This window comes from Cercospora kikuchii (assembly GCF_019650295.1).
Source record: "Cercospora kikuchii DNA, contig_00005, whole genome shotgun sequence".
Taxonomy (NCBI): Eukaryota; Fungi; Ascomycota; class Dothideomycetes; order Mycosphaerellales; family Mycosphaerellaceae; genus Cercospora; species Cercospora kikuchii.
This window is the reverse complement of record NW_025408586.1, coordinates 306,091-328,467: the sequence shown is the minus strand read 5'-3', so window position 1 is coordinate 328,467 and position 22,377 is coordinate 306,091. Positions and strand designations below refer to the sequence as shown.

At 52.4% G+C, this 22,377-nt stretch overlaps 8 protein-coding genes across 8 annotated transcripts; 2 read left to right on the top strand and 6 right to left on the bottom strand.

The window, feature by feature from the left end:
* Nucleotides 1-3,338: 3,338 nt before the first annotated feature.
* Nucleotides 3,339-5,295, bottom strand: CKM354_000792000 (uncharacterized protein; the record flags this gene model as incomplete). Its single annotated transcript, XM_044803281.1, has 4 exons — nucleotides 3,339-3,581; nucleotides 3,639-3,811; nucleotides 3,887-4,694; nucleotides 4,762-5,295. 4 exons carry the CDS (start codon nucleotides 5,293-5,295, stop codon nucleotides 3,339-3,341), a joined length of 1,758 nt encoding a protein of 585 aa, XP_044659216.1.
* A 975-nt stretch (nucleotides 5,296-6,270) lies between these two features.
* On the bottom strand, nucleotides 6,271-7,981 carry CKM354_000791900 (uncharacterized protein; the record flags this gene model as incomplete). Its single annotated transcript, XM_044803280.1, has 2 exons — nucleotides 6,271-7,134; nucleotides 7,217-7,981. 2 exons carry the CDS (start codon nucleotides 7,979-7,981, stop codon nucleotides 6,271-6,273), a joined length of 1,629 nt encoding a protein of 542 aa, XP_044659215.1.
* An 834-nt stretch (nucleotides 7,982-8,815) lies between these two features.
* On the top strand, nucleotides 8,816-11,575 carry CKM354_000791800 (uncharacterized protein; the record flags this gene model as incomplete). The annotated part of the gene is made up of 4 exons (XM_044803279.1): nucleotides 8,816-9,200; nucleotides 9,278-9,320; nucleotides 9,393-10,279; nucleotides 10,347-11,575. 4 exons carry the CDS (start codon nucleotides 8,816-8,818, stop codon nucleotides 11,573-11,575), a joined length of 2,544 nt encoding a protein of 847 aa, XP_044659214.1.
* A 122-nt stretch (nucleotides 11,576-11,697) lies between these two features.
* Nucleotides 11,698-12,605, bottom strand: CKM354_000791700 (uncharacterized protein; the record flags this gene model as incomplete). The annotated part of the gene is made up of 2 exons (XM_044803278.1): nucleotides 11,698-11,972; nucleotides 12,029-12,605. 2 exons carry the CDS (start codon nucleotides 12,603-12,605, stop codon nucleotides 11,698-11,700), a joined length of 852 nt encoding a protein of 283 aa, XP_044659213.1.
* Nucleotides 12,606-13,470: 865 nt separating this feature from the next.
* Nucleotides 13,471-14,793, bottom strand: CKM354_000791600 (uncharacterized protein; the record flags this gene model as incomplete). Its single annotated transcript, XM_044803277.1, has 1 exon — nucleotides 13,471-14,793. The coding sequence occupies one exon, from the start codon at nucleotides 14,791-14,793 to the stop codon at nucleotides 13,471-13,473; it is 1,323 nt and encodes a 440-aa protein (XP_044659212.1).
* A 313-nt stretch (nucleotides 14,794-15,106) lies between these two features.
* On the bottom strand, nucleotides 15,107-15,961 carry CKM354_000791500 (uncharacterized protein; the record flags this gene model as incomplete). Its single annotated transcript, XM_044803276.1, has 1 exon — nucleotides 15,107-15,961. The coding sequence occupies one exon, from the start codon at nucleotides 15,959-15,961 to the stop codon at nucleotides 15,107-15,109; it is 855 nt and encodes a 284-aa protein (XP_044659211.1).
* Nucleotides 15,962-16,534: 573 nt separating this feature from the next.
* On the bottom strand, nucleotides 16,535-17,968 carry CKM354_000791400 (uncharacterized protein; the record flags this gene model as incomplete). The annotated part of the gene is made up of 1 exon (XM_044803275.1): nucleotides 16,535-17,968. One exon carries the CDS (start codon nucleotides 17,966-17,968, stop codon nucleotides 16,535-16,537), a length of 1,434 nt encoding a protein of 477 aa, XP_044659210.1.
* Nucleotides 17,969-19,559: 1,591 nt separating this feature from the next.
* CKM354_000791300 (uncharacterized protein) lies at nucleotides 19,560-22,200 on the top strand (the record flags this gene model as incomplete). Its single annotated transcript, XM_044803274.1, has 5 exons — nucleotides 19,560-19,648; nucleotides 19,698-19,967; nucleotides 20,023-20,360; nucleotides 20,491-20,679; nucleotides 20,738-22,200. The coding sequence occupies 5 exons, from the start codon at nucleotides 19,560-19,562 to the stop codon at nucleotides 22,198-22,200; spliced, it is 2,349 nt and encodes a 782-aa protein (XP_044659209.1).
* Nucleotides 22,201-22,377: the final 177 nt, after the last annotated feature.

Here is a 22,377-nt window from a genome sequence, read left to right as displayed (position 1 = left end):
CGGCGATCGAGGACACGGAACAGGCTTCCCAAGTCTACTGCCCACTGGCATTGCTATCTGTGATTTATGGAGGCAAAAGAGTGCCGCACAACTATCATAAGCCGCCCGAATACGATCAATGGAGCCACCGACGAGCTGGAGTACGATTTCGGAACACGCAGCGTGAGCTGACTCACATGACCATGCGCAACGCGGCTCCGGTCGACTTGAACAGTGGCTACGTTGTCGGAAAATCCTGGGAATGAAAGCTAATCGCTGAAAGTGTGAGCCTGTGGAATCGCTGTGCTGCCACAGTCCCGCTTGCCACCGCCGGCGTCTCGGGCTTGCTGGACAGAACTGGTATTGCCCCTGCGCTGAGCCGCCGTCGGTACCTTTCGGCGTCACATCTGCACTTCATTTCGCTCACTCTGTCGCAGATTGCTCACAGTTCGCTCACAAGAAGGAGCATCTTGACTTGAACAAATCCTAGGCGGTCGACAGGTTTCTCGCATGGACGCAACGCATAGGTCAGCTCGGGCTGGCGCAGAAATTCGGAGCGTACACGCCAATTCGCTTGTTTCATACTACTGCTACTACTTTCTAGGGTTGCGAGGAACGGGCATCGAGAGAATACATCACATTCTTGCTCCACAACGCATAATGGCGCCATGACCAGACAGGATCTTTCCACGATTATCCAGGCCAACATAGAAATCGCTGGACAGCATGATACAACATACATCGTCAGGGCACGGGAATACCGCAAGAAAGGAAGAAGCGCAGCTTGTATTCGTCTACCTCTACCCGCATTACGCATCAGATTGAGGCGACAAAAGTGTCTGCGAACATGGACAAGGAATCGAAGGCATCACAGAAGCTATCAGTGGAGTCTTTTCACGCCAAGCTTGAATTTATGCAGCCCTTGGAACCATACAGCTCGATCCGTTGCTGTCAGCCCGAGCCGTCGAACACCGACTCTTACTGTGTTTCTGAGGGATACCAGCGCAAGACTGATGAGTTATTCGCCCGGTATAGCTGACGCAAGCGCAGAACGACTTTGTTTCCCTAATAGTATGCTCTCGCCGATTGTCTTCTGGAGGAAATTTGCCCCAGATCCAGAGGACTGGGATCCAAGAATATTATTAGAGAAGGGCTTACAACTTAGCTCCGTTCTCCACGACTTTCAAACATTGGACGGGCATGAGTGGGGAAACATGACATTGTTTCTCACTCGCGCCGTGAAAGTCATTCGGACTCCAATCAAACTCTTCAATAGACTGAGTTTTGCTGTCAACAAACAAGTGGTGGCTGGCAGGCACTATTTGGTTCAGCTTGCCACACACTCCACACCAGATGACGATGCTTTCGAAGACCACGAGCCCTCCGAAGCCGACTCCGCGACAATCTCGACCTCATCTGTCAAGAGAGTCGACTCTTCTGGTCCCGGCTTTCAACCGGGCACCTCGCTAGGTCACGACGACTGAAACGATCAGCTGTCCGGCTTACCAACGCTTGGATTCCCACCTGTTGGCATCCCTAGTCCCTGTCGAAAATCGCGTTTCGGAGATGGAGAAGATGGTCGAGCTGCAATAGGCGACGAGCTCGCGGATAAGGCCCCGGGCTTTGGGGAGCACGGGTGATCAGATCCAGACGCGGAATCGAAGGTGACACCTCATTACGCTGCTTATTACCATGCTGACGGCACTCAGCACGAGCATGCCCATGGTCATGCTTGCGACTCTGCCCATGGACCTACTCATGATTCTGCTCCCCATGGCTCTGCTCAGCGTCCTGCTCACGATACCACGCCTCATCAATGGATGTCTGCTGACCGCGTTATGCAAATGTCAGAAGAGAATCGGGCAGTGTTCGCAGAGCGTTGTTTCAACGAGCTGCTAAAGTTCGACTCGGCGTCAGATGTGAGCAAGATTCCGCCACTGCAGCCACTATTGCAAGCGGAGTGGGATGAGCGTGTGGGTGAGGCTAAGCGCATCTGGAACTCAATGAGTCTCGACGACGAAAGTACTCCAGCTCGCTCGTGCTACGCTGCACTCATGCCACAGCCGGAGTTTTCAGTTACGTGCACCTTGCGAGCATGGGAATACTCGTGGATCAATGGCTATCATGGACCTTGTGTTGTGTTGTCCGCGACATGCTGAGGATCTGGGAAACCATCAAGCGCCATGTGACAATGCCGTTTGGCAACCGGTAACTTCCTATCATTGACAAGTCCAAGTCCTTGTTCCACGACACCGAGTCCTGCTTCGTGTTGCTACCGACCATCCCTTGCCCTAGATGCACGAAGGCGCATATGCGCTTTCGCATGGAATACATCATCCAGATCGGCTTACAGCGCTTGACTCAAGAAAATATCGATGAGATGGTTCGTGCCTGGACGTATAAGGGCAACAAGGATCAATTCCAAGGCACGATTTCCTAGCTCCAAGGCGACGTGGCCTGCAGGCATGTACTTCACTACGAGATCGAGAGCGGTAAGCTCAGGTTAGAGCGCGCCAACTGTTCAAAGCAAAAGCGCTGCTCCGGTCATCAAGCTGGACGAATGTTAGCCGCATCATGTCTCTCCCCACAGCCGAAGAAGGTGATTATTGATGAGCTTGCCTTTCTCCGCCCGTCCATCTTGAAGTACATTGAGATCATTCGAGAGCCTCATGATTGCCCAGACCCAGACTACGCTAGTCGACTGCGCTGGCGGAGCTGTTCATCCACTATACATCTCATATCTCCAAAGACGTGCTGCCGGATCACCAATATCCTAGTCTTTATCTACCTTGTCCAGGCTGTCCATTTGCTTTGTCGATTAGCTCTACGCTTAAATCGACAGACTACCTTTGGGTTAGGAGTGCCGTAGCAGAGCAACTCGGGAAGATCTACCACGGCACGGAGTATCAGCGCTATGTGCATCATGTTGCATCCTACTTCTCCTTCCGAACGATGAAGACGGCGCAACGTGTACTCCATGGTGGGGCCCATTCTACCCAAAAGGCAAAGGCTTTGACATACTCAGCGAAGCCAAGCATGATGGACTCGTTGGCCTGGTAGGCATGCAGCCTGTCGACGCATTCATCCCGGTGTTGCGACTGCCGACAGATTGGTACCAGGCAGATGTGATGATGTTGCATCCTATCTACTCACCTCTCAATGCGCTGTCCTGCGATTGAACATTGCATTGCCACAGCAAAGACACCGTTTACATGATTAGGAAAGGCCACTGCTGGGTCTATCTGGAATCGATCGTGATATTGTCCTTCGTCATGATGTCCACTTTCTGAACCCATCATCAACGGTGCTTTGTATACTGTATGCAAATGCTGAAGCCTAGAATAAGCTAGCGTGCGATTTTAGAACATCTGTCGATTCCTCATCTCCACAGGCAAGAACACCAGCACCAAGGCGCTGACCCACACGCCACCAGCACCCAGCCACAGAATACCAGAGCTCTCGGTCGCCAGATAGTGTTGACCCGCGAAAGGCGCCACAATACCAGCAATTCTGCCAAGACATGACAGCATACCGCTCGCGGAGCCTCGGTATGCAGTATCGAAGAGTTCGGGCGCTGAGGCGTAGAGGACGGCGTTGAAGAACTGAACGAAAAAGTCAGTTCTGGCCGAGCGAGTGTAGATACTAGAAGGGAAACATACCGTCTGCATGATGTACTGGAACGCATTCAGGCCCACGTAGCCAGCAGTGTTCTTCACTTGGGTGTACATGGCCATCGCGAGACCTTGTAGAATGGCCGAAATAACGAGCGACCACTTCCTTCCAATCAGTGGTAGTTGCACGGAGAACAGCCCCATAATAGCACCAAGGATACCTATGTTTCCAATTAGTATCATGAATCTCGAGGCAGGTGCGCCGGTCGCACCTGCCCTATTTCCTGAGCACTAACCTGGTGTATAAATCGCAATATAATGAACGTAAGTCTGGGTCACGGATCCGTCAGTTGCAACCTCATTGCGGAGCAAGATAATGGGCAAATATTGGCCAGCCAAGTTGAAGGACCAATAATCGCCCATATAGGCAACAGCCAGCAGCAGGAAGATGAAAGTCTGGAGTCTGTTCGTGAAGAGAGCTTTCAAATTGTCGAAGGATCGCACGAAACTCTTCACGACCTTTTTCGTCGTCTGCTTGGTGTTTAATGGACCTTTGGGCTCCACTGAGTCTCTCGAGTCGATGGTGGTGGTCTCGTCGATGGCACGGAACATCTCCACAGTCAAAGTCGGGGGAGGAGCTTTGTTGAACTTGGCAATCTTGTGCAGAGTTTCGATCGCACGCTCTTCGTGGCCTTTGCTCAGTAGGAATTTGGGTGTTTCGTGGAAGCGAAAGACGAAGAAGCGGAGGCAGAAGATGACCAATGTCATGCAGCCGAGAATGATCACCAAGTATCGCCAGCCCATGTTACTGCCGACAGTGCAGCAGGTGGAGCTGTTTCTAGGCTCGCCGTCCGGAAGCGCGGTGCAGGAAGGGAGGTCTATATTGCATCGCCATGCAGGCTTCGCAGCTGTACCATAGGCGATGACGGAAGCGATGACAACGCCAACCGGCTGCCACAAGGACAGAAGCGTGACGAAGTTGCGACGTTTCTGTGGGAGGTATTCCAGTGCAATCGTCGCATCAATCGGTATGTTGCCACCTAATCCGATCGAGGCCAAGAAGTAGATGCCGCAGAATGCATCATAGTTGAACCGTGGTGCAGCCTGGAAGAGAATGGTCAGCAATGCACCACACGATCATTGTCCGCTCGAGATCTTGCTGGCGACGCACCAATAACAGCCCAAAAATACTCGTTATCAGACATGTCAGATTGAAAGCCCACTTTCGCCCAATGACATCCACAGCCAGGCCCCAGGTGAACGCGCCGACTGCGAGTCCAGCATTGGCCAAGCTGTAGAGCTTGCCGGTCTGGTTATCAGGCACGCCGAATTCCTGGTAGACGGCCGTCGCGATCAAGCCCACGCCCTGCGACCACGCGAGATCGAGGAAATAGCCAAAACCGCAGAGGAACCAAATACATATCTGATATCTTCCGAACCCAAAGTTGTCGATTTCGGCATTGATCAAGGCGGCCTTTTTCTCGAACGCTGTAAGCGGCGCGTGGGCGTTCCCGCTCAGAATATCGCGGAGGGAGATTTGGGTCGTGGTAGGATTTTCGATTCCTTGGAGTGTCTCTTGGACATGTTGCGTCGCATTCTCGTTTTGGGCGCGTTTCTCGTTCGATTCGGCGTCTGAGACTCGGTCGCTTCCTTCGCCAGAGTATGGAGGAGGCGCGGTTGTTATGTGACCTTTTTCTTGATCCATGATGTCATGAAGTTGGACTGTGGCACGCGATCAAGCCTTCTCAGCCCTTTTCAATTTATGGACAGCGGGGTCGCACAAATGGCACGTGTCGTGAAGACAGCCTCGAAAGGTGAATGGGAGAAGAAGGGAACGGTGAACAGAGGGTCGCATCTGGGTGAGTGGGTACCATGGTGAGCTCTTTAAGCTCGCGTGGCGAGATCTGAGGACGCGCAGCTGAAGATACGCGAGAAAGCATGCTCTGGGCCACTCTGCATCTCACTGGCTGTGAACGGAGTCTCCAAGCCAAACCTATGCCGCGTGCCCACTAGCACAAAGGCTAATAGAACGAGATTTTGCGTGTAAGGATGGAGTCTAACTTCTGGGCTTTGTTCATTGGATGCTGCAGGCGGTCATTGATCCGAGAGCTGCATTCCTGTCAGCTGGAAGAGCTAACCGTCGTTTGCGGCGCGCAATGATGGCAGAGCGTGTCATGTACTATGCGCCAATGTTGGTAGCGAACTGCCAGACTTCCGTTATCTTGTGCTGCCATCGAGTGGCCACTGGGCGGCTTAGAAATCGACAATGCATATGCAAGAAAGCCGCTGAATAAGGGAGAAGGGAAATTCGCAATGGACGTCGAGGATGTGAAGTTCTTGGTAGCGTTTGGGTGGACCAGAGGAATGCATCGCTTCATCCGGCGTTCCGGATTGAAGTCCAACAACGCCAAGACTGCTGTTGCTCCGCGCCCCTCGCGCCTGCAAACCTTCTCGAAGCCACAACAACATCATGCCTCGATGTCTCCCACATCCATCTGCACGAGCTGGCTGATGCCTTATCACAGTGAACTGGAATTTTGAGGCCGTCACACGAACAGCGGAGACAATACGGACAGCAACACTGAGATGCTGATGGAGAAGACGCAACACACCTGTCCTATGCTGGTCTAGAGGTGTTCTCAAGCTCGCCGCCTCATGCAGTGGGCAGCACATCCATACCTTACAACTTGGCCGCTTCGGATCCCTCCTTATCAAGATAGAACCTCACGGTGTTGTGCCACATATGATCGAAGGCCCCCTCGCCCCCTTCCTTGCGCGCAAGACCCAACAATTTCTCAGCTGGAAGCGCTTGTACCTCGCAAGGTCCGAGCTGTTCGAGGCCGCGCGAGCCCACTCGCTGTACGAAGCGCTCTTTCGAATCCCAGATTTGGCCTGGTCGCTGGCCATGGCAGTAGTCGATGATGAGACGTCGCCAGGCTGAAACACCTTCGCGAATCTCTTCAGGTAATTGGTCCTCGTACGGGCCAAAAAGCGAGACCACGTCCCACGTATGACTGGCGCATTGGTTCTGCGGCAGTGGCCCGGGCCAAGGATTGGGAATGTCGAACAATACCATGTAGCTCTCAGTCGGCGATTCACTCGCGCCATTAAGCATGCTGACCGCTGGCGCATAGAACCCTGCATCAGTGACCACCTGCCCAATCTTGAGCAAGGCATCTTCATCGGGGTCGGCAGCGGAGATGCTGTAGATACCTAGCATATCTTCAGGGTGCTTCAACTGCTTCTTGCAGATTGACTCAAATGAGGCTGCCCTCTTCTGACGATTTTTGGCGTTTTCGACGAGGTATGAGACGGAGCCGTCGTAAGTACAAGAGCTGATAATTTGCGACTCGAGCCAAGTATTCGGCTTCAAGGTGTTCGCGTGGCGCATTGTTGCCCAGTCCTTGTCCGGGATCAGTTCTGTCTCTGAACAGAACGCTCCATGAAGTGCTAAATCGCGAATAGATTCCACTGGCACATCCAGCAGCTCGCGAGCGACATCTTTTGCAGTGCGATCGTTGACACCAATACCAAGACTTTTGGCCTGAGAGGTGTAAGCTTCCTTCATTGCGACTCAACAGAGAAGGAGCAAGCATGGAGAAGGCAATCGTTGACGCGCGACTTACCATCTTACAGAACTCGACATGGTGCTCTTCTGGACTTTGCACTGAAATTATGCTACCGGACCCGGACAGAACGGCTGATTGACGAAAAAGCGGCTCCTTCCTAGGATTGCTGTTGTGGAGTTCTAGGCTCGCAGCGCCGGCAGATTGCCCGATCGCTGTGACGTTCTCCGGATCGCCTCCAAAACCCGCGACGAACTCTCGAACCCATTCGAAAGCCAACAGCTGGTCGTACAGTCCATTGTTCGGTGGCAGCAGCTCTTCCGCTTCTGGCGAGTGCAAGAAACCTAATGGACCGAGTCTGTAGTTGATCGACACAAACAGCAGCGGTTTTTGCGATGCAAGTGCATCTGCGCAGAGTTTGGTGGGATCATAATAATACCGCTCACCAGAAGCAACCGCAAGAGCTCCACCATGTATGAACACCAGGACTGGAATCTTTGACTCTGACTGCAGCTGCGACTCAGGCACGGTCAGCGTCACTCGAAGGCAGTCTTCTGATTGTGTCTGGGTCCTGCTAGGCTGATCAGGAAGCTGGTTCCATTTGAGATCTGTCTCGATGCAATCAAGTCGCTGGATACTGGAAGGACCCCATTGAGAAGCATCAAAGCAAGTTTCGCCATTCTTCTGAGAGAGCTCTCTCAGAAGACGTGCCCGGGCGAAGCGTCGTGGGATGGCAGCATATGGAATCGACCGGAACTGGACCAGTCCGCCTTCGACCTGTTGGCCCAGGATCGGACCCAGGTCCGGATGTACGTGTCGATACATATCTCGTCACGAAGATCCAGATAGGCTGATGAAGATGCCGGCTGTCAGCTTGATATCGAGTGCCTTCTGAGATTCTGGAGGAACAGCTGAGCTCACATGAAGACTCCACTCCTCCATCGACTGAAGCGGGCGCAGTGTGGCAGTCTTGGCTCCTGCTGTGCACCGTCGCTTGCTACTCGTTTGCATAAGCGAGCCACGCACGCTGTCACGAGGCATGACGATTGTCTCGCGCACGACAATCTGATGCGGTCTTGTTGCTGCTAATCGGGGCCGATTCTGTGCAGCACGTTCAGCCTTCCACTGCCAGATTTGGGACCAATCGTCGCAGGCCTTAGCAGGTGCTGATGCAACTGAGCTTCTGTACTACTTACATCGACATGCCATCCGGGTCTTTTGCCCAGCGCCTGGCTTGGTGGCGACAGAGCACAATTCTAACGATTGGATATTGGATGAAACGCCACGGCTACGAAACAGAGATGTCGAAGGGCGACGACACGATCATGAGTGCAGCTTGTCATACGACTGTACTGAAGTGAGTTTGTGTTGACAAGCAGCGCTTCGAAGAGCATCATCATAAATTGGGCGCCATCGAGAGTCGCCTTGCTCATGCGTCGTTCCCATAAGCGAGGCGATGAGTACCGTCTTGCACGACAAGGGCCTTCCGCCACAACTCCTTCATCCTTTGGTCTGGCGATGGAAGACTTATGGACGTACATGGAGTGCGAACGTGCGCTCAGCTACTTGTGACGGCCTGGTGGAACTCTATGACTTTCGCACGCGTCGCTGCACATCGAGAGAGGGCATGATCTTGTGCCAACAGATCGTTCGCTTACCATGACCGACCCTCTATCCATCTCCGTGGCGGCCCTCGCGTGCGTCGGAGCCGCTGCTACACTGACCAAGACGATACACAAGCTCATTTTGTTGCAAAACGCTCCACAAGAGATTTCAGAGCTGGCAAAGGAAATCAAGACGATCCAAACGCACCTGGAGGGCTTCCACGAGGTGGTGAAGGAGCGCGGCAACGCGCACGCCACCATTGCTGCAGCTTTACCGATTGACAAATGCATCAACGACACACAACAGAAGACGACTCAGATCAATACTTTCCTTCAGACTAACTTGTTGAAAGAGACCTCATTAGCAACAAAGAAGCTGAAGAAATCTGCCTGGCTCAAGTGGCAATCTGAACTTCGTCGCCTGAAACAAGAGCTGCGAGGTATGTGGGCATACAACAGCGTCGCACACGTGGAGACAGACTTGCAGTCAGCCCGTTGCTGATCTGGACGCCAATAGATATCAGAGTCGAGCTTGGAATAAACATCAACTTATTCAACGCGTAAGTCATTCGCAATGTCGACAGCGGGCCAGCGCATTTGTAGCCTGTGAACTCCTGACCTGTTCATATCAGGATCTCCGTTCGTCGCAATGAAGTTCTCATTGAGAAGCTTGCCATCGACGACCGGGACATGCACGCCAAACACAGCAAAGACCTTAAAGCCCTTCATGAAGAGCTTGCACAGCAACGGCCTGCGCTAGCTGCAGAATTAGCACTGCAGCTGTCTGAATTCAAGGGTATGTTCCAAGTATCATTGCTGGAGACGGTGCTGGCCTCAATGAGTCGTCGACCTGGGGCTCCAGATGACCCGGCCTCCGTCGGCGACTCAGATGCTGCCTCTGCAAGCCGGAGCTCTTCAAATGCCTCCACTCTCGTCCCATTCAACGATCCATCGGCCGACTTGATCCTGGCTGGCCGGAGGCATTCTGAGACGTCTTTCGCGCTACAAACGGATGGAGCACTCAATGCACAAGAATTCCGAGCGAGGAGCTGGTCTACAGGCAATGCTCACTTTCCTGATGACCACCTTATCCACGGATCGACCTCTTCGACTGCGCCAATCCGGCGTTCCGACCACGATTTATATGGTACGGCACATACGTCAAAACAGCCAACTGTTGCCATACAACTCATGCAGCGCTTGTCGGGCTGCAAGCCACTCTGCCCTTGTCAGTGCCATCATGCTTTCAAACTGAGAACACCCGACGCGCTTCGCAATGTCACGGGCCAGGTTCTGGTTGACTATTCGGGTATGGGTTATAATGTCACATGCAACGAACATGCCTGTGCAAAGAGGCAGAAGGCCGCCTTGAGGATCCAATACCACTTTCCCATGTGGTCCTACATCCAAGGGGTGCTTACTCTCGTGTCCAGGATGAATGGCGCGCGTGGACCAGAGAAAATTCTCAGACTGTCAAGGTTACGCCCCGGACTGCACGAGGTGTTCATCCAAGTTCAGAGTAGGTTTGATCCATATCGTTCGCATTCTTTCCTGGGAGATCAGACTACTGACTCGCAGACCCGCAGGTGGCGACAATGGACGTCTTCGACAAATGTTCGAGAACGGAGAAGCTTCTCCATACGATGCTACTGATACCGGCTGGACATTGCTGCATTACGCGCTGATGGCGGGACAATTGCATACCGCCAAATTCTTGACAGATGCTGGTGCCGATCCTCATGCCAACTCCCTGCGAAATGAGACACCTTACTCCATAGCTTGGAATCGCCTCTTGGCAGGTGGTCTGGACCGCGAGTCTGAGCTTGCCCTTCGTTCCATTTTCAACGACACGGAACAACTGGACTCACGGCGATTCACCATGCTTCACAAAATTGTGCTTGGATTGATTGGAAGGGACTTGCGCGAAGAACTAGAAGCCTCCACAGCCAGCATCAACGTCAGAGATGGCACCGGTTACACACCTTTGGCATGGGCAGCAGCGCGTGGCGATAAAGACTCGGTCGAAACTCTTCTTCAGCATGGAGCCTCACTGACACTGACCAACAACGTACACCACCAGCCCATTCATCTAGCAGCCCAGACCGGAAACGTCGAGACAGTTCGAACACTGATCCTGCACGGCGTAGACATCAATGCCCGAGCGCAGGACACCCTCATGTCCCCTCTGCACGAAGGCGTTGGGACGAAGGACGATCGGGAACACGTTCAAGGGCTCATTGATCTCGGCGCTGAAGTGGAAGGTCTCGACTTCTGCGGATGGACTCCACTTCACTGGTGCTGCTGGCGAGGCTATCTACAAAATTTGACAGCACTTCTCGATTCAGGTGCCAATGTACATGCTCGAACGAACGATGGCAATGCACCACTCATGCTCGCCGTGGCCAACAACAGCGTGAACTGCATTCCCGCACTACTAGCCGCTGGTGCAGAGACAAAAGTCATCAAGAACAATGGATGGAGCCTTCTCCATTATGCCGCAGTCGGAGGCAAAGTTGAAACATTGCGCGCACTGGCTAAAGCTGATCTTTCCAGATGCGATCTTTACAATCAAAGAACTGTCGACACGAAGCAGTCTGTCCAGGACATGTTTTCGAATAGGCAGGTAGCTCTGGAGCACCGACCAGACGAACTCCGTGAGATTCAAGACGCCTGGGACGTTATCGTCGAACGAGTCAATAGGAGCTTCGCTACCAGTCGGCGAACGAGTACTTCTTCTTTGTTGAGTGCGAACGATAGCGAGTTTGTGGATGCTTGTAGCGACCTGGTCGACCTTTCTCTGCATGACGGGGACTAGTGGTGACAAACATCAAAGACTTTGGGACATCAAAGTCTCATTCCGGTCATCTGTTGGACCTGTACTAATACTCAGTGTCCTGAGACACTAGGTGCCTGAAACACAGTGTGCCCAGACTCCATCTACCTCGTCGCCACATTCGCAATATGATTTGCCGCCGCAGTAGCATATTTAGACACAACATTCGAATGCACTGCGCCATCATATGGCTCGATGTTTTCCGCGCAAACACGATCACCGCGATCACACCACTGCAGCAAACGGCTCGAATATCGACTCAACTCTGGAAGGCTGAAGTCTGTCCGGCCGAGGATTCCTTCGCCGTCGGTTGCTGTGCCGCGATTGTAGGCTTGATTGGCGGCTTGAGTCGGGTCGCCGAAGAGGGCAACGCCTCGGACTGGTATCGCGAATGTGAGCAAGAAGTAAACAGGGACGAGACTAGTGAGGACTTACTGTTTCCTCGCAAGTTCTCCTTCAATGGTGGGTTTCCAAATCCACTTCCAGCAAGACCCGTCGAGCACGCATTTGCTCCTTGGCTGTATCCGAGAAGGACAATTCTCTCATTTGGGCATTGGTTCACGCGTGCTTCGATCAGTCTCTGAACTTCCCGGATACCCTCTCGTACCGAGAAAGGATAAGCTGGAGCACCAAAGTCGATGATATTGGCTGGGTAGACGACACTGGTGAATACCGAGCCTGGAATTCTTTGTCCGATGAGCTGGACGACTTGAGAGAGACGGCCAGGACCTTGGGGTTCTCCGGACCCGCGAGCAACGATCATGTAGACGCCTGAGGCGCATGAGCTTTGGCGCTTGGAGAGATCGAATCCCGCGAGTACTTCTTCGGCGGTGAGTTCTGTGGCTGAGGTAATGGGTGTGAGATCTTCTTCGGAGATTGGTGCTGGTGCGAAGGGAGCTGTGTCGACTGGGCTGAAGCCGGCTTCGACGATGTTGTGCGCATCGGAAGCAGTTGGTAGGGCGTGAGCGATTGCCGCAAGGGCTACGCTGAGGTAGAGCGTGGAGAGGACCATTGTCGTTGCTGTACAGGCAAGGAGATGGTGAGTTCACAGCCACGGCACGATGTGAGTACGTCTTAACTTGGGATACGACTCCCGCCCTTTATATCTTCGGAAAGGGGCCAAGGGCATGAATGCGAAGCTATATTGGCTGTTACATCGCGTCTTGACTGCTCTACAGATTTTTCAGATGTGGTCTGTGGAAGTTTGCTTTGTCCTCGCAGGCGTTCGCCTAAGCAGGCTGAAACAGGCAGGTGAGCTGACTTAGTGCATCGGTATAGCTCTTGGACAGTCATGCTGTTGTCCAACGACGTTTCAGAATTTCGAACGCGTGGGCGACGATCTGTGAAGATCTTGCGGGGCGGAGTTTAGGTCTTGGAAAATCAGAAAGGGAAAGGCTTGGGTGCATCGGGCCAAGAGCGCGATTGTGGCAGATCTTGGGAAATAGAGTTTCTGTAGCACTGTAGCTTGAAGGAGCAATTGGTACTGTGGTGTTGCTGACTTAGCGAATGCTGCTGGGTCATTCATCTGGGCTTTGATGGTTTTGGTTGTGGTCGCTTTCACTCCACTTCATCGTTGTTCCAGCGCCAGGGCCAAATTGCTAAGAAAATTTGAGTCGACAAAAGCATTCTGGGCTATGTAACATCTTCGCTGAGATTGGAATATCAGTGCTCAGAACCGCTACTCAAGTAGAAAGAGCGGCCTGTCGCCAGCGACCTATTTGGCGCTCTGTAGTGCGACAGCATGCATATTACAGGCTACGTTGCTTACAAGGTCGCCGTAAAACTAATGCATGAACAGTTTACAGCACAAAACAGCCGTTGAACAATTGCACCTATCCTGGCGCTACTCAACCGAGTTGACTTTCCTCCATGTCCGCTCAAGTATTTTCATCTATAAGCTGTTGCCAATATCGATAGACAGCCTTCAAGAAAGTGGATCCGCCCTCCGCTTCATGGTCCAGACCGATTGACAGGTGACTCAGAACCCAAGAGTGCGCAATCAATGTTCCTATGTCCTTCTCTTGAGCTCTGACACGCATCTGATAATGGAGAAATTCTTCGGCATACTGGTCAAGCTTGAGTGCCGCGCAGAGCAAGTGAGCCACTTCGTTGACACGTTTGTGATCGCGCTCGAGGGCTTGTACATCGTCCGATGGACTGTTCGATGGCCTTGATCGCACTTCCAAGACCTCGTAACGCAACAAAGCTCGAATCAAGATGTCCTCGGTGGTCATTGTGTAGTCCGCCTCTAGTCCATGTTGAGTGGAGGTTGACCGCATATCTGGTAATCCAAGCAGAGCGAACACCTTATCTCGCGGGTCGAGACACTGTCGATCTTTTGTATATATAAGATAGTTTCTGATCACCTTGTTGGCAAGAGGACGGTCTTTCCCTGCTTGTGCAGCGAGCCGCATCACCCACCAGTCCCATAGTAGGTTGTGAAGATTCAGGTTCATTCCTATATGAACGGAGCCCTCTTCTCTGAGCGGATGTAAAGCTTCATCCAGGATCCCGAGTTCTTCCACTGAACAGCCACTACTCGCTGTTTTGAAACAGGCCTTTCGACCCCGAGTTGCTACCAACAATTCCTGATATGTCCACATCCTCTGGAAGTAGTCATGATGGGTCAAACAGGCTACGTCGTCCAGGAGGCCATCCATCTTTCGATATCCGCATGAGGGGCGAACTATCTCCACTTCTTCCATCGACACTGATATGGCGCGATCTCCAGGCTCAAATGACGGAGGCCCTACGAACTTGCCCAACGCCCTCGCTACCGAGAGAGCCTTTTCTATCGGTGGAGTTACATCTCCAAGCCAGGCGGTAACTTGACTGGCACGCTCGTAGATGCTCCACATGATGTTGACTTGGGCCGACTTCTCTTTCGTGTTCGCTTGATCAAGGCATACGGCATCGATCCACAAAAACGTATACATGTCCGGGCGAATGTGGGCTGATGTGATGTAATACACAAAGAATCGCAATAAATTCCCGGCCACACTGATGTTTTGGTCATCGACTTGAATATGCCCTGCCGGGGTTGGATCTCCCCAGCAGTATGACAAAGCGGAATAGTCGATTCCCTCGTTCGGGCAATGAACCAGCTCGCACCTTATGTCGTCTGGCTGACTGTCGGGCAGAATCCGGAGCAGTCGTATTGTATCCGGTTCGAGAGGTCTGTACTTGTACGGTGGCCGCATAGTAGTGGAGGCAACCAGTGTTCGCAGAACATGAAATGCAAACCGTGTATATTGTGCAAGAAGTGTCGCGTGTGTATAGCTACAGCAAGGTCCGGCAAGGCAGAGTCGATCGTCAGAGGCCGCGGGGTCACGCACGTACTGCGCCACCACACACAAGGCTTGAAAAACTGCGTAGAAGGTTCATCCGAGTTATGTAGTAGGAGCCTAACTTACATTCAGCAGCCACATCCCCCAGTGGCCCTACAACAAGTACCGCATGTTCCCGTCACAAACTTCAGCTCACAGCACATCAGCACATACCCTGTCCTTGACCTCAAGCACACAACAAATCCCACTTCATCGCCACCAACACCCAACACTCCACCCCCAATGACCTCTCCCCCTCAGTCCCAGCACCACCATTCTTCCCCACCTCCTTCTCCCAAACCCCATCAAACCCCCTCTCCCAACTCTGCGCATCACCCCTCTGCCCCACAGCCATATCCAAAATCCTCTCCATCTCCCCTCTCAACCTCTTCAATTCCTCTTTCCCCTTAACCTCAATCCTCCTCTCCGAAATCCTTATCTTCCCAACTTCAAATCCTGCCTTCTCCGCCATATCTCTGATATCTTGTTCTGTGGAAATATATCCTTCATCGAAAGAGGAAGTCGAGTTTCTGCGGCTAGAAGTCGAGAGGATGGAAGAGAGGATCGAAGCGAGAGGGTTATGTTTTGTGATTGTTATCACGGCTATGCCTTTAGGGATGAGGGAGTAGAAGATTTGTTTGAGGAGAGGGAGGGTGAGGGTGTGGTGGTAGATGTTTATGTGGGCGAAGGCGTGGGTGAGGGAGTCGTCGGGGATGAATTGGGTCTCGTCGAGTAGAGTGATGTTGGCGATTTTGGCGAGGGTGGGGTCGAGGGTTTTGGATGGGAAGGGTTGTTGGGTTGGAGAGGTGGGTGAGCTTGCGATGTTGGTAGGGCTGGATGGTATGGAGATGCTTTTTGGGAGGTCGTGGGAGGAGTCTTTGAGCCAGGAGAGTAATGTTTCGGCCATTTCAATGTCGGAGACGGATATTTTGGAGGAGCCATTGAGGTTGAGCTTGGGGAAGTGCTCTTGCCAGATGGATTGATAAAAGGCCTGGCGAGAAGGCGCAAGCGCATTGGTTATGGATTCTGGAGTCGAGGCCATTGTGTATTGTCTCTTTTGTTGTTTCCGTTCGTGTTACTGTGCGTCCGAGTCGTTGACGTTACATGTTCGAATGATCAAGCTGTGCCGCAAGGACCTTGAAGTCTACTGTCCTTGCTTTGTGTTTCAGTGTCAAAGCAGTCAGTCAAGATGACAGCATAGCGCAATGTCCGGGATCCATAATCTTTATCAAGCTCAAGCTTGTGCTCGTGCCTCACTGACCCCTCACGACGTGCATGGTGGTCAGCGGGGAACCAGGGTCTCGCCGGCAGTACAGTAATGCGTGGAATGAAGTCCGCTTTTTGGAAATGAACCTTGCACATGCGCTGAGATTGCAAGTCTCAAGGTAGAATTCATCAGCTTTCGAAGCTGTACATTTGCTGAATATCCGCGTAATCAGCCGGGAAAGGTGGCGGCACCTTTCATAAAAAAAAGTCGCAGGTGTACAGTACTGCACCCATGCCGAACGAAGAGGAACAACATCTAGACGCCCCGCTATGCCTTTGCCGAAATGCCCATATGCTCCCGTGAATCGCAAATCTATGTTCACATCTGTCGACTGTCATTCTTCGACTTCTAGTGCTCACGACAATGCTCCTCCTCGGGCTTCTTGATACACATCTTTCTCGGGATCGCCGGGATCTCCCAATCTACCTCTTCCATGATGGCATATGCCTCGAATGGTGCTCCCAGAGGCTTTTGCATTTTCTTCTTCGTCTTCGTCACTTTGTCGAACTGCTCGACTTCCTGCCAAAATTGCGGTTCGAAGCCTTGAACGGACGCCCAGCCTCGGATCAATGCTCGCCAGTAGCATGCTTCGGCAGCGGGAGTGAGATATCTCTCGCGAAAGGTACGCCTTGCGTTATCCGCAATGGTTTGCGGGCTGTTGCTGAAAGATGACGGATGCAGAAGTCGTCTCATCTGTTTTTTGAGGTCGCTGTAATCTCTCTCCACGTGGACGTAGTTCTGTTCCGGTCCATGACCAATCAACAGATGGTGATACAATTCGACCCAGTCGAGGTCGTGCGAAAGCAAAACGGAGTGACAATTGAGCAAGAACTTGAGCCGGCCCGAATATGAGTTGCCTTCTGTTTGTGCGAGGAATTGATATGCGCAATGGTCCTGCATGGTCAGGAGATTTTCCTCGATGTCGGCCGGGTTGTCCCAGTGCAGCGCTTTGACATCTGCCCATGGCTGACCCTCAGAATGGTCCACCAGCCCTTGTCGGACGTCTTTAGATCCCACGTCGAGTGAGCCCCGCCAGACAACTTTGGGAATCTTGTCCTCGAAGAGATTCTCTGTGCGCTCAAGCACGCTTTGTAGCTCCTGGTATGATCGCAATCCAACGTCTGGCCAGCCCCAAAGCCCAAAATCGGGCATCAACCAAAGCGATGGCTGATCTTTCTTCCTCGTGTATGCCCATGTTGTCTGATTCCCAGGATGCCAGAAATCGAGAGCAAAATCGTGAACGACGAACGTGAATTCGATGTTCGGCAACTTGGTCGGAGACGCAGAGACTGCGCGATGGAGCGCGTGGAGCGTCGCCAGCGCTCGAGGTCTCGTGTTCCCGTCTGTGATGCCGCGTGGGTCGACTATGTAGAGCTGATTGTCGTGAATCTGAGCTCTGACAATGCCATCCTCTTTCCAATCGGCTTTTGTCTCCCCTTCAGTGATCTTTCCTGCCACCTCTTTCCTGTATTCCACCGCACGATCAATCTCTTTGAACAGATCTGGAAACGCCGCGCCACACTGTTCCTCCGTCAAGCCATAAAGGCGCCCATGCTCCTTGTAGTCGTATGTCCAGGACTGATCCGCATTTGGTTGAGGAGGCGCAGGCTGCGGTTTCGTCAAAGTCGGCTCGTCTTTGTGCGTTTGCTGACTCTGGATGTATTCGGCGGCGGAGTCAATGTAGGTTTGCGCAAATTCGGGCGTTCCTTTCGTCGTCGTCCAAAGAATCAGTGCAGCGCTGATCAGCAAGAGCAGGGTGGCCCACAGGGCTATCGTGCGCATGATGGTGGCTGCGAAGTCGAAGAGAATTGCTGCAGATTAGCGAGATAGCGGGTCGCCGTCATGCTGTGCTGATGGGAAACGGAGACATGGGAGCAAACAAAAAGTTGTCGTCTTACTCGTGCTTCACGATGGCGAGGGCTCCCTACATCATGTCAAACACTTGCCTTATCATCGCCAGTCTTTTACGAGCCAGCCCGGTTTTCGCGCGCTCTCCTGGCAGGATGATGTCGCCATCTCGCCTGTGCCGACAATTCTCCAGCTGACGCGGCCAGACTGTGGTGAGAATGCAGAACCGTCGCGAACACATATTCGAGGCTGTGAGACGAAATGGAAAAATGCCAGAGCAGCGGCACCGCTCATTATATGCCAGGTTCCTTGGCTGAGATTATGCTTTCTTGGGTTGCGGCTCAAACGGGTCCATGGTCGTACCAAAGCACTAACATTCAGCTTCGTTTGATGAGGAGGTAAGACAAGCTGAGAACGGATTCATGGATTTGACATGGCTATTCGGAGTGCCATGAGCGACTCCATGGTCATTGAGCTACCGCAAGCATTATTGTCACGACCTACGAGAGTCCGGAGTCACGACTGGCTGTATACATGTGCTTTCCACAATACCGGCCGGAGACCGCTCCGGCTGCCTTTCGCCAAGCATGCCATGATCGCCATCGGTCTTCCCGCTGTGAGCTACCATCGCCGAGCAAGACGTCCCATAATCAGCGAGCCAGAATTTTCACGTTCTGGTCCGCGAGCCTGCTCGATATACGGCTTCTAGCATGTCGCACACGAGATTGGTGACAGTTCCAATCGCCAAAGGCTGGCTTCGTTGAAGAGCATGAGAGGCGACTGCGTCAACCAGATGTCAGATGCTTCTGTCGCTAAGATGAGTGTCCCATACTCCACTGACAGTAGCAGTGTCGAGAGATGAGCATCGAAACTCCGGTTGCTATCTCCGAACAAGTGTTCAAGGGATGTGCACGCGTCCTGGACGAGCAACGAACGGATGCGGAGCCCTTGTCCAGGATATCTGTCGGCTTGGTCGACAGCTCTTCGGGGCGTACAAAAGAGCTGCATAAACGAACGCGACTCCATGCTGTGCGACACGACGAGCCTTCGCAGCATGGCAGGACAAGTTCCCTGGATGGAAGCCATCATACGCGCAGAGACCTAAGGTGTGAGGGGCATGCAGATGCAGAAGCACCACTCGATCCAATCCAGTGTTCTCTCTGGGAACAAGGTGACATTCTGGAGATGCTCTCGAACCTCGCGACCGAGCAGCTTTTACTGAGATGGCTGCTGACTGCATCACTAGCGCGCTTTCTGGTTGCCTGGTCCTCTAGTGGACCAGCATTTGCAGTCATGCGGCAGCGCCTTCTACAGAGCTGCATCTCCGTCTTGCTCATTCTCGGGCCCAAGTACGATCACTTTTTCTCTCACTTCAGCATTTGACACGAACAGGCCATGCAACAACCACGACGTATCCTCTCACTCGGTATGTACCACCAGTCGGCTCGAGGGCGTACCAGCTCTGACGAGGGCAAATGGCGGCGGGATTCGTGGTCTTTCGACGCTCTTGATCCTCGAAGCCATCATGGAAAGGATACGAGATGAAGAAGAGCTCGCAGTGACACCACTGCCAAAAGACTACTTCGATCTGATCGGCGGGACCAGCACAGGAGGGTATATGTGCTCTGCCTATGAGCTCGACGTGTCACTAACAGCTTTTTAGCATTATCGCAATTATGCTTGGGAGACTGGAAATGTCGGTGGAGGCCGCGATCGAAGCGTACAAGGAGTTGGGGAAGAAAGCCTTTACACCGAAGAGAATGTTCAGTGCACCAGCCAGTCCAAAAGGCTACTACTCCGCGACCAAGCTAGAGGAAGCTGCCGAACATGTCGTACGAGCACAGTGCCACGAAGAGACGTGTACTCACAGCCATGGTACTCATTCCTGTACACATGAGGACGAACTGTTCAGGGAGAAGAATAGCTGTAAGACGTGAGTCGATATCAATGGATATTCGCTGGTGCCTCCGTGCTGACTGACTGCTCAGTGCTGTTCTTGCGATCACGAAAGCCAACGTGGATTCTCGACCGACGCTTTTCACAACATACGGCAACAGTGCCTCCTTGGCAAACTGTACCATTTGGCAAGTGGTGCGAGCTACGTCTGCTGCAACGACATTTTTCAAGTCCATCAAGTGCGGCCGAGATGAGATTGAGTTCATCGATGCTGGCTTCGGTTACAATAACCCTTGTGAGATCCTGCTGGAGGAGGCTAAGACCGTGTTCCCCGATGCCACAGAGGTTCGAGTTCTCAGCATTGGTACTGGTCTGGGCGATGTTGTGGAAATCAAGGACAGTCGAATTTCGATACTCAACGCACTTAAAAGTATGGCAAGCGAGTCGAACAAAGTTGCAAATCGCCTGAGGGACGCCTATACCGGAAGTTCCAATTACTCTCGATTCAACGTGGAGCGTGGACTACAGGACATCACGCTAGGAGACTGGGAGAAATCAAGCAAGATATCGGCACATTACGAGGAACTACTTGAAGGATCAGGAGCGCGAGATTCTGCGATGCGCGAAGGCCTTGTCAAAGCTTTCCATCCTGCCAGTGCCTGAGACAGGCGCACCTGGACATGCTCGAGGAGACACAATCAACAGTGTTCAGTTTACCGAGCTAGCAGCGCAAGTTCCAACCCAACTAGGTTAGTGGGAATTGACAGTTGCGTTACATCGAGTCTAATAGCAACCAATCTGAAACAGAATCAGGCGCCATGACCGAGCGAACATGCGTGATATTCGATGTACCACGGAACACAAACAAGAATTATGTGGAGAGGCAAAGCTTGGTGAGACAACTGGACGATATTCTCCATCCCACTCTTCCAGGCTCTCACGATGCTCGTGCTGCATTGATTGGCTTAGTTGGATCCGGCAAGACTGAGCTGGCGACCAAATTCGCACAGAAACACCGCGATTGCTACTCTCAAGTGTTCTGGATCAGTGCCACTGATTCGGCTCAGGTGATCTCTGGTTTTGTGCGCATATCTACGCTACTACGTCTAGACGATACTACTGGCTCGGATGGACTCACATCAAAAGCCACAAGCTCGAAGCAAATGGTCGAGCTCGCTCAACGATGGCTCGTCAGCAATGGTGGCTGGCTACTAGTCATCGACAACGTTGACGAAGAGTCAGTCCTGGAACAAGTGACCGGAAGCATTCTGACGACTGGTATGCGTGGGACCATCCTGATTACTGCACGGAATGAAAGTCTGAAAGTCGGCTGGAGTACCGTGGAGGTTTCGAACATGACACAGGAAGAAGCTCTTGCCCTACTCAACTCCATCACTGGCGCAACATACAGCAGCACCGTTGCTGACGCGCTCCTCCAAGATCTTGGGTACTTTGCTCTAGCGATTGATCAAGCGGCAACATTCATGAGTGTTACCGGATACAACATAATGGATTATCACGCGCTGTTCCGTGAAGAGCGGAGCTGTTTGTTGGAGAAGTACCCTTCCACACAGTATAATGTCGGCGGCAAACAAAGCGTCATGACCACCTGGGAAATATCCTACCAGAAGATCGAGCAACAACATTCAGAAGCGGCGAAGCTACTTCTCATGTTTAGTTTGATGAGCCATGAAGATATTCCTGATAAGATACTACAGTCTTGTCTTGAAACCGAGACGTGTTTCGTGGACTGGCAGGAGTATAAGATATTGTTGGGTAGGGACTGCGGAATACCAAACTCCTTGAGAGGCGCGCTCACACAAAGATTATCGCACATCGAGGCCATAGCTACCTTGAAGAAATACTCGTTCGTTCGAACCATTCCGAAAGCATCCGCGCTACAAATTCATCCTTTGGTACACTTCTGGGCATCGCAGCGCCTCCAACGTGATCCTACACTCAAATCAGTTCTCACTTACTGGCTTCTCCTGTTGATAGCGTCAGCTCTGGATGGAATTCCCTCGCGACTGGACTACTATTTAAAAGATCTTGATTATACGGGCCCAGAATCTTGGCAGAAGATTATTACGGTCGGGGCAGAGATCTCGGCCTGCTCCCGTATTATGCGAGAGGCGGATCACTGCCTCCATCAACCGCCAATTCCTATTTCTTCCACTGCCTCATGGTTGGATCCGTCATATTTAGATGTATACCGGACAAAACTGTTCCATACGCTAAAATCGCTGTCATCTGAGTCTCCGCTGTTATAGATTATGGCCTGTCTCTATATTCGGTCAAGAGAGTACAGCAGCTCCGAGCTGGACCTATCTGTATTCGACAAAAGTTCAAGCAGAATCTTGTGCAGACCTACGGTGCTCTCGGCGGATAATGCCAATGCTTCGACATGCTCCAGGCTGGATGAGTAAACTCGCACTGAATACTCCCAG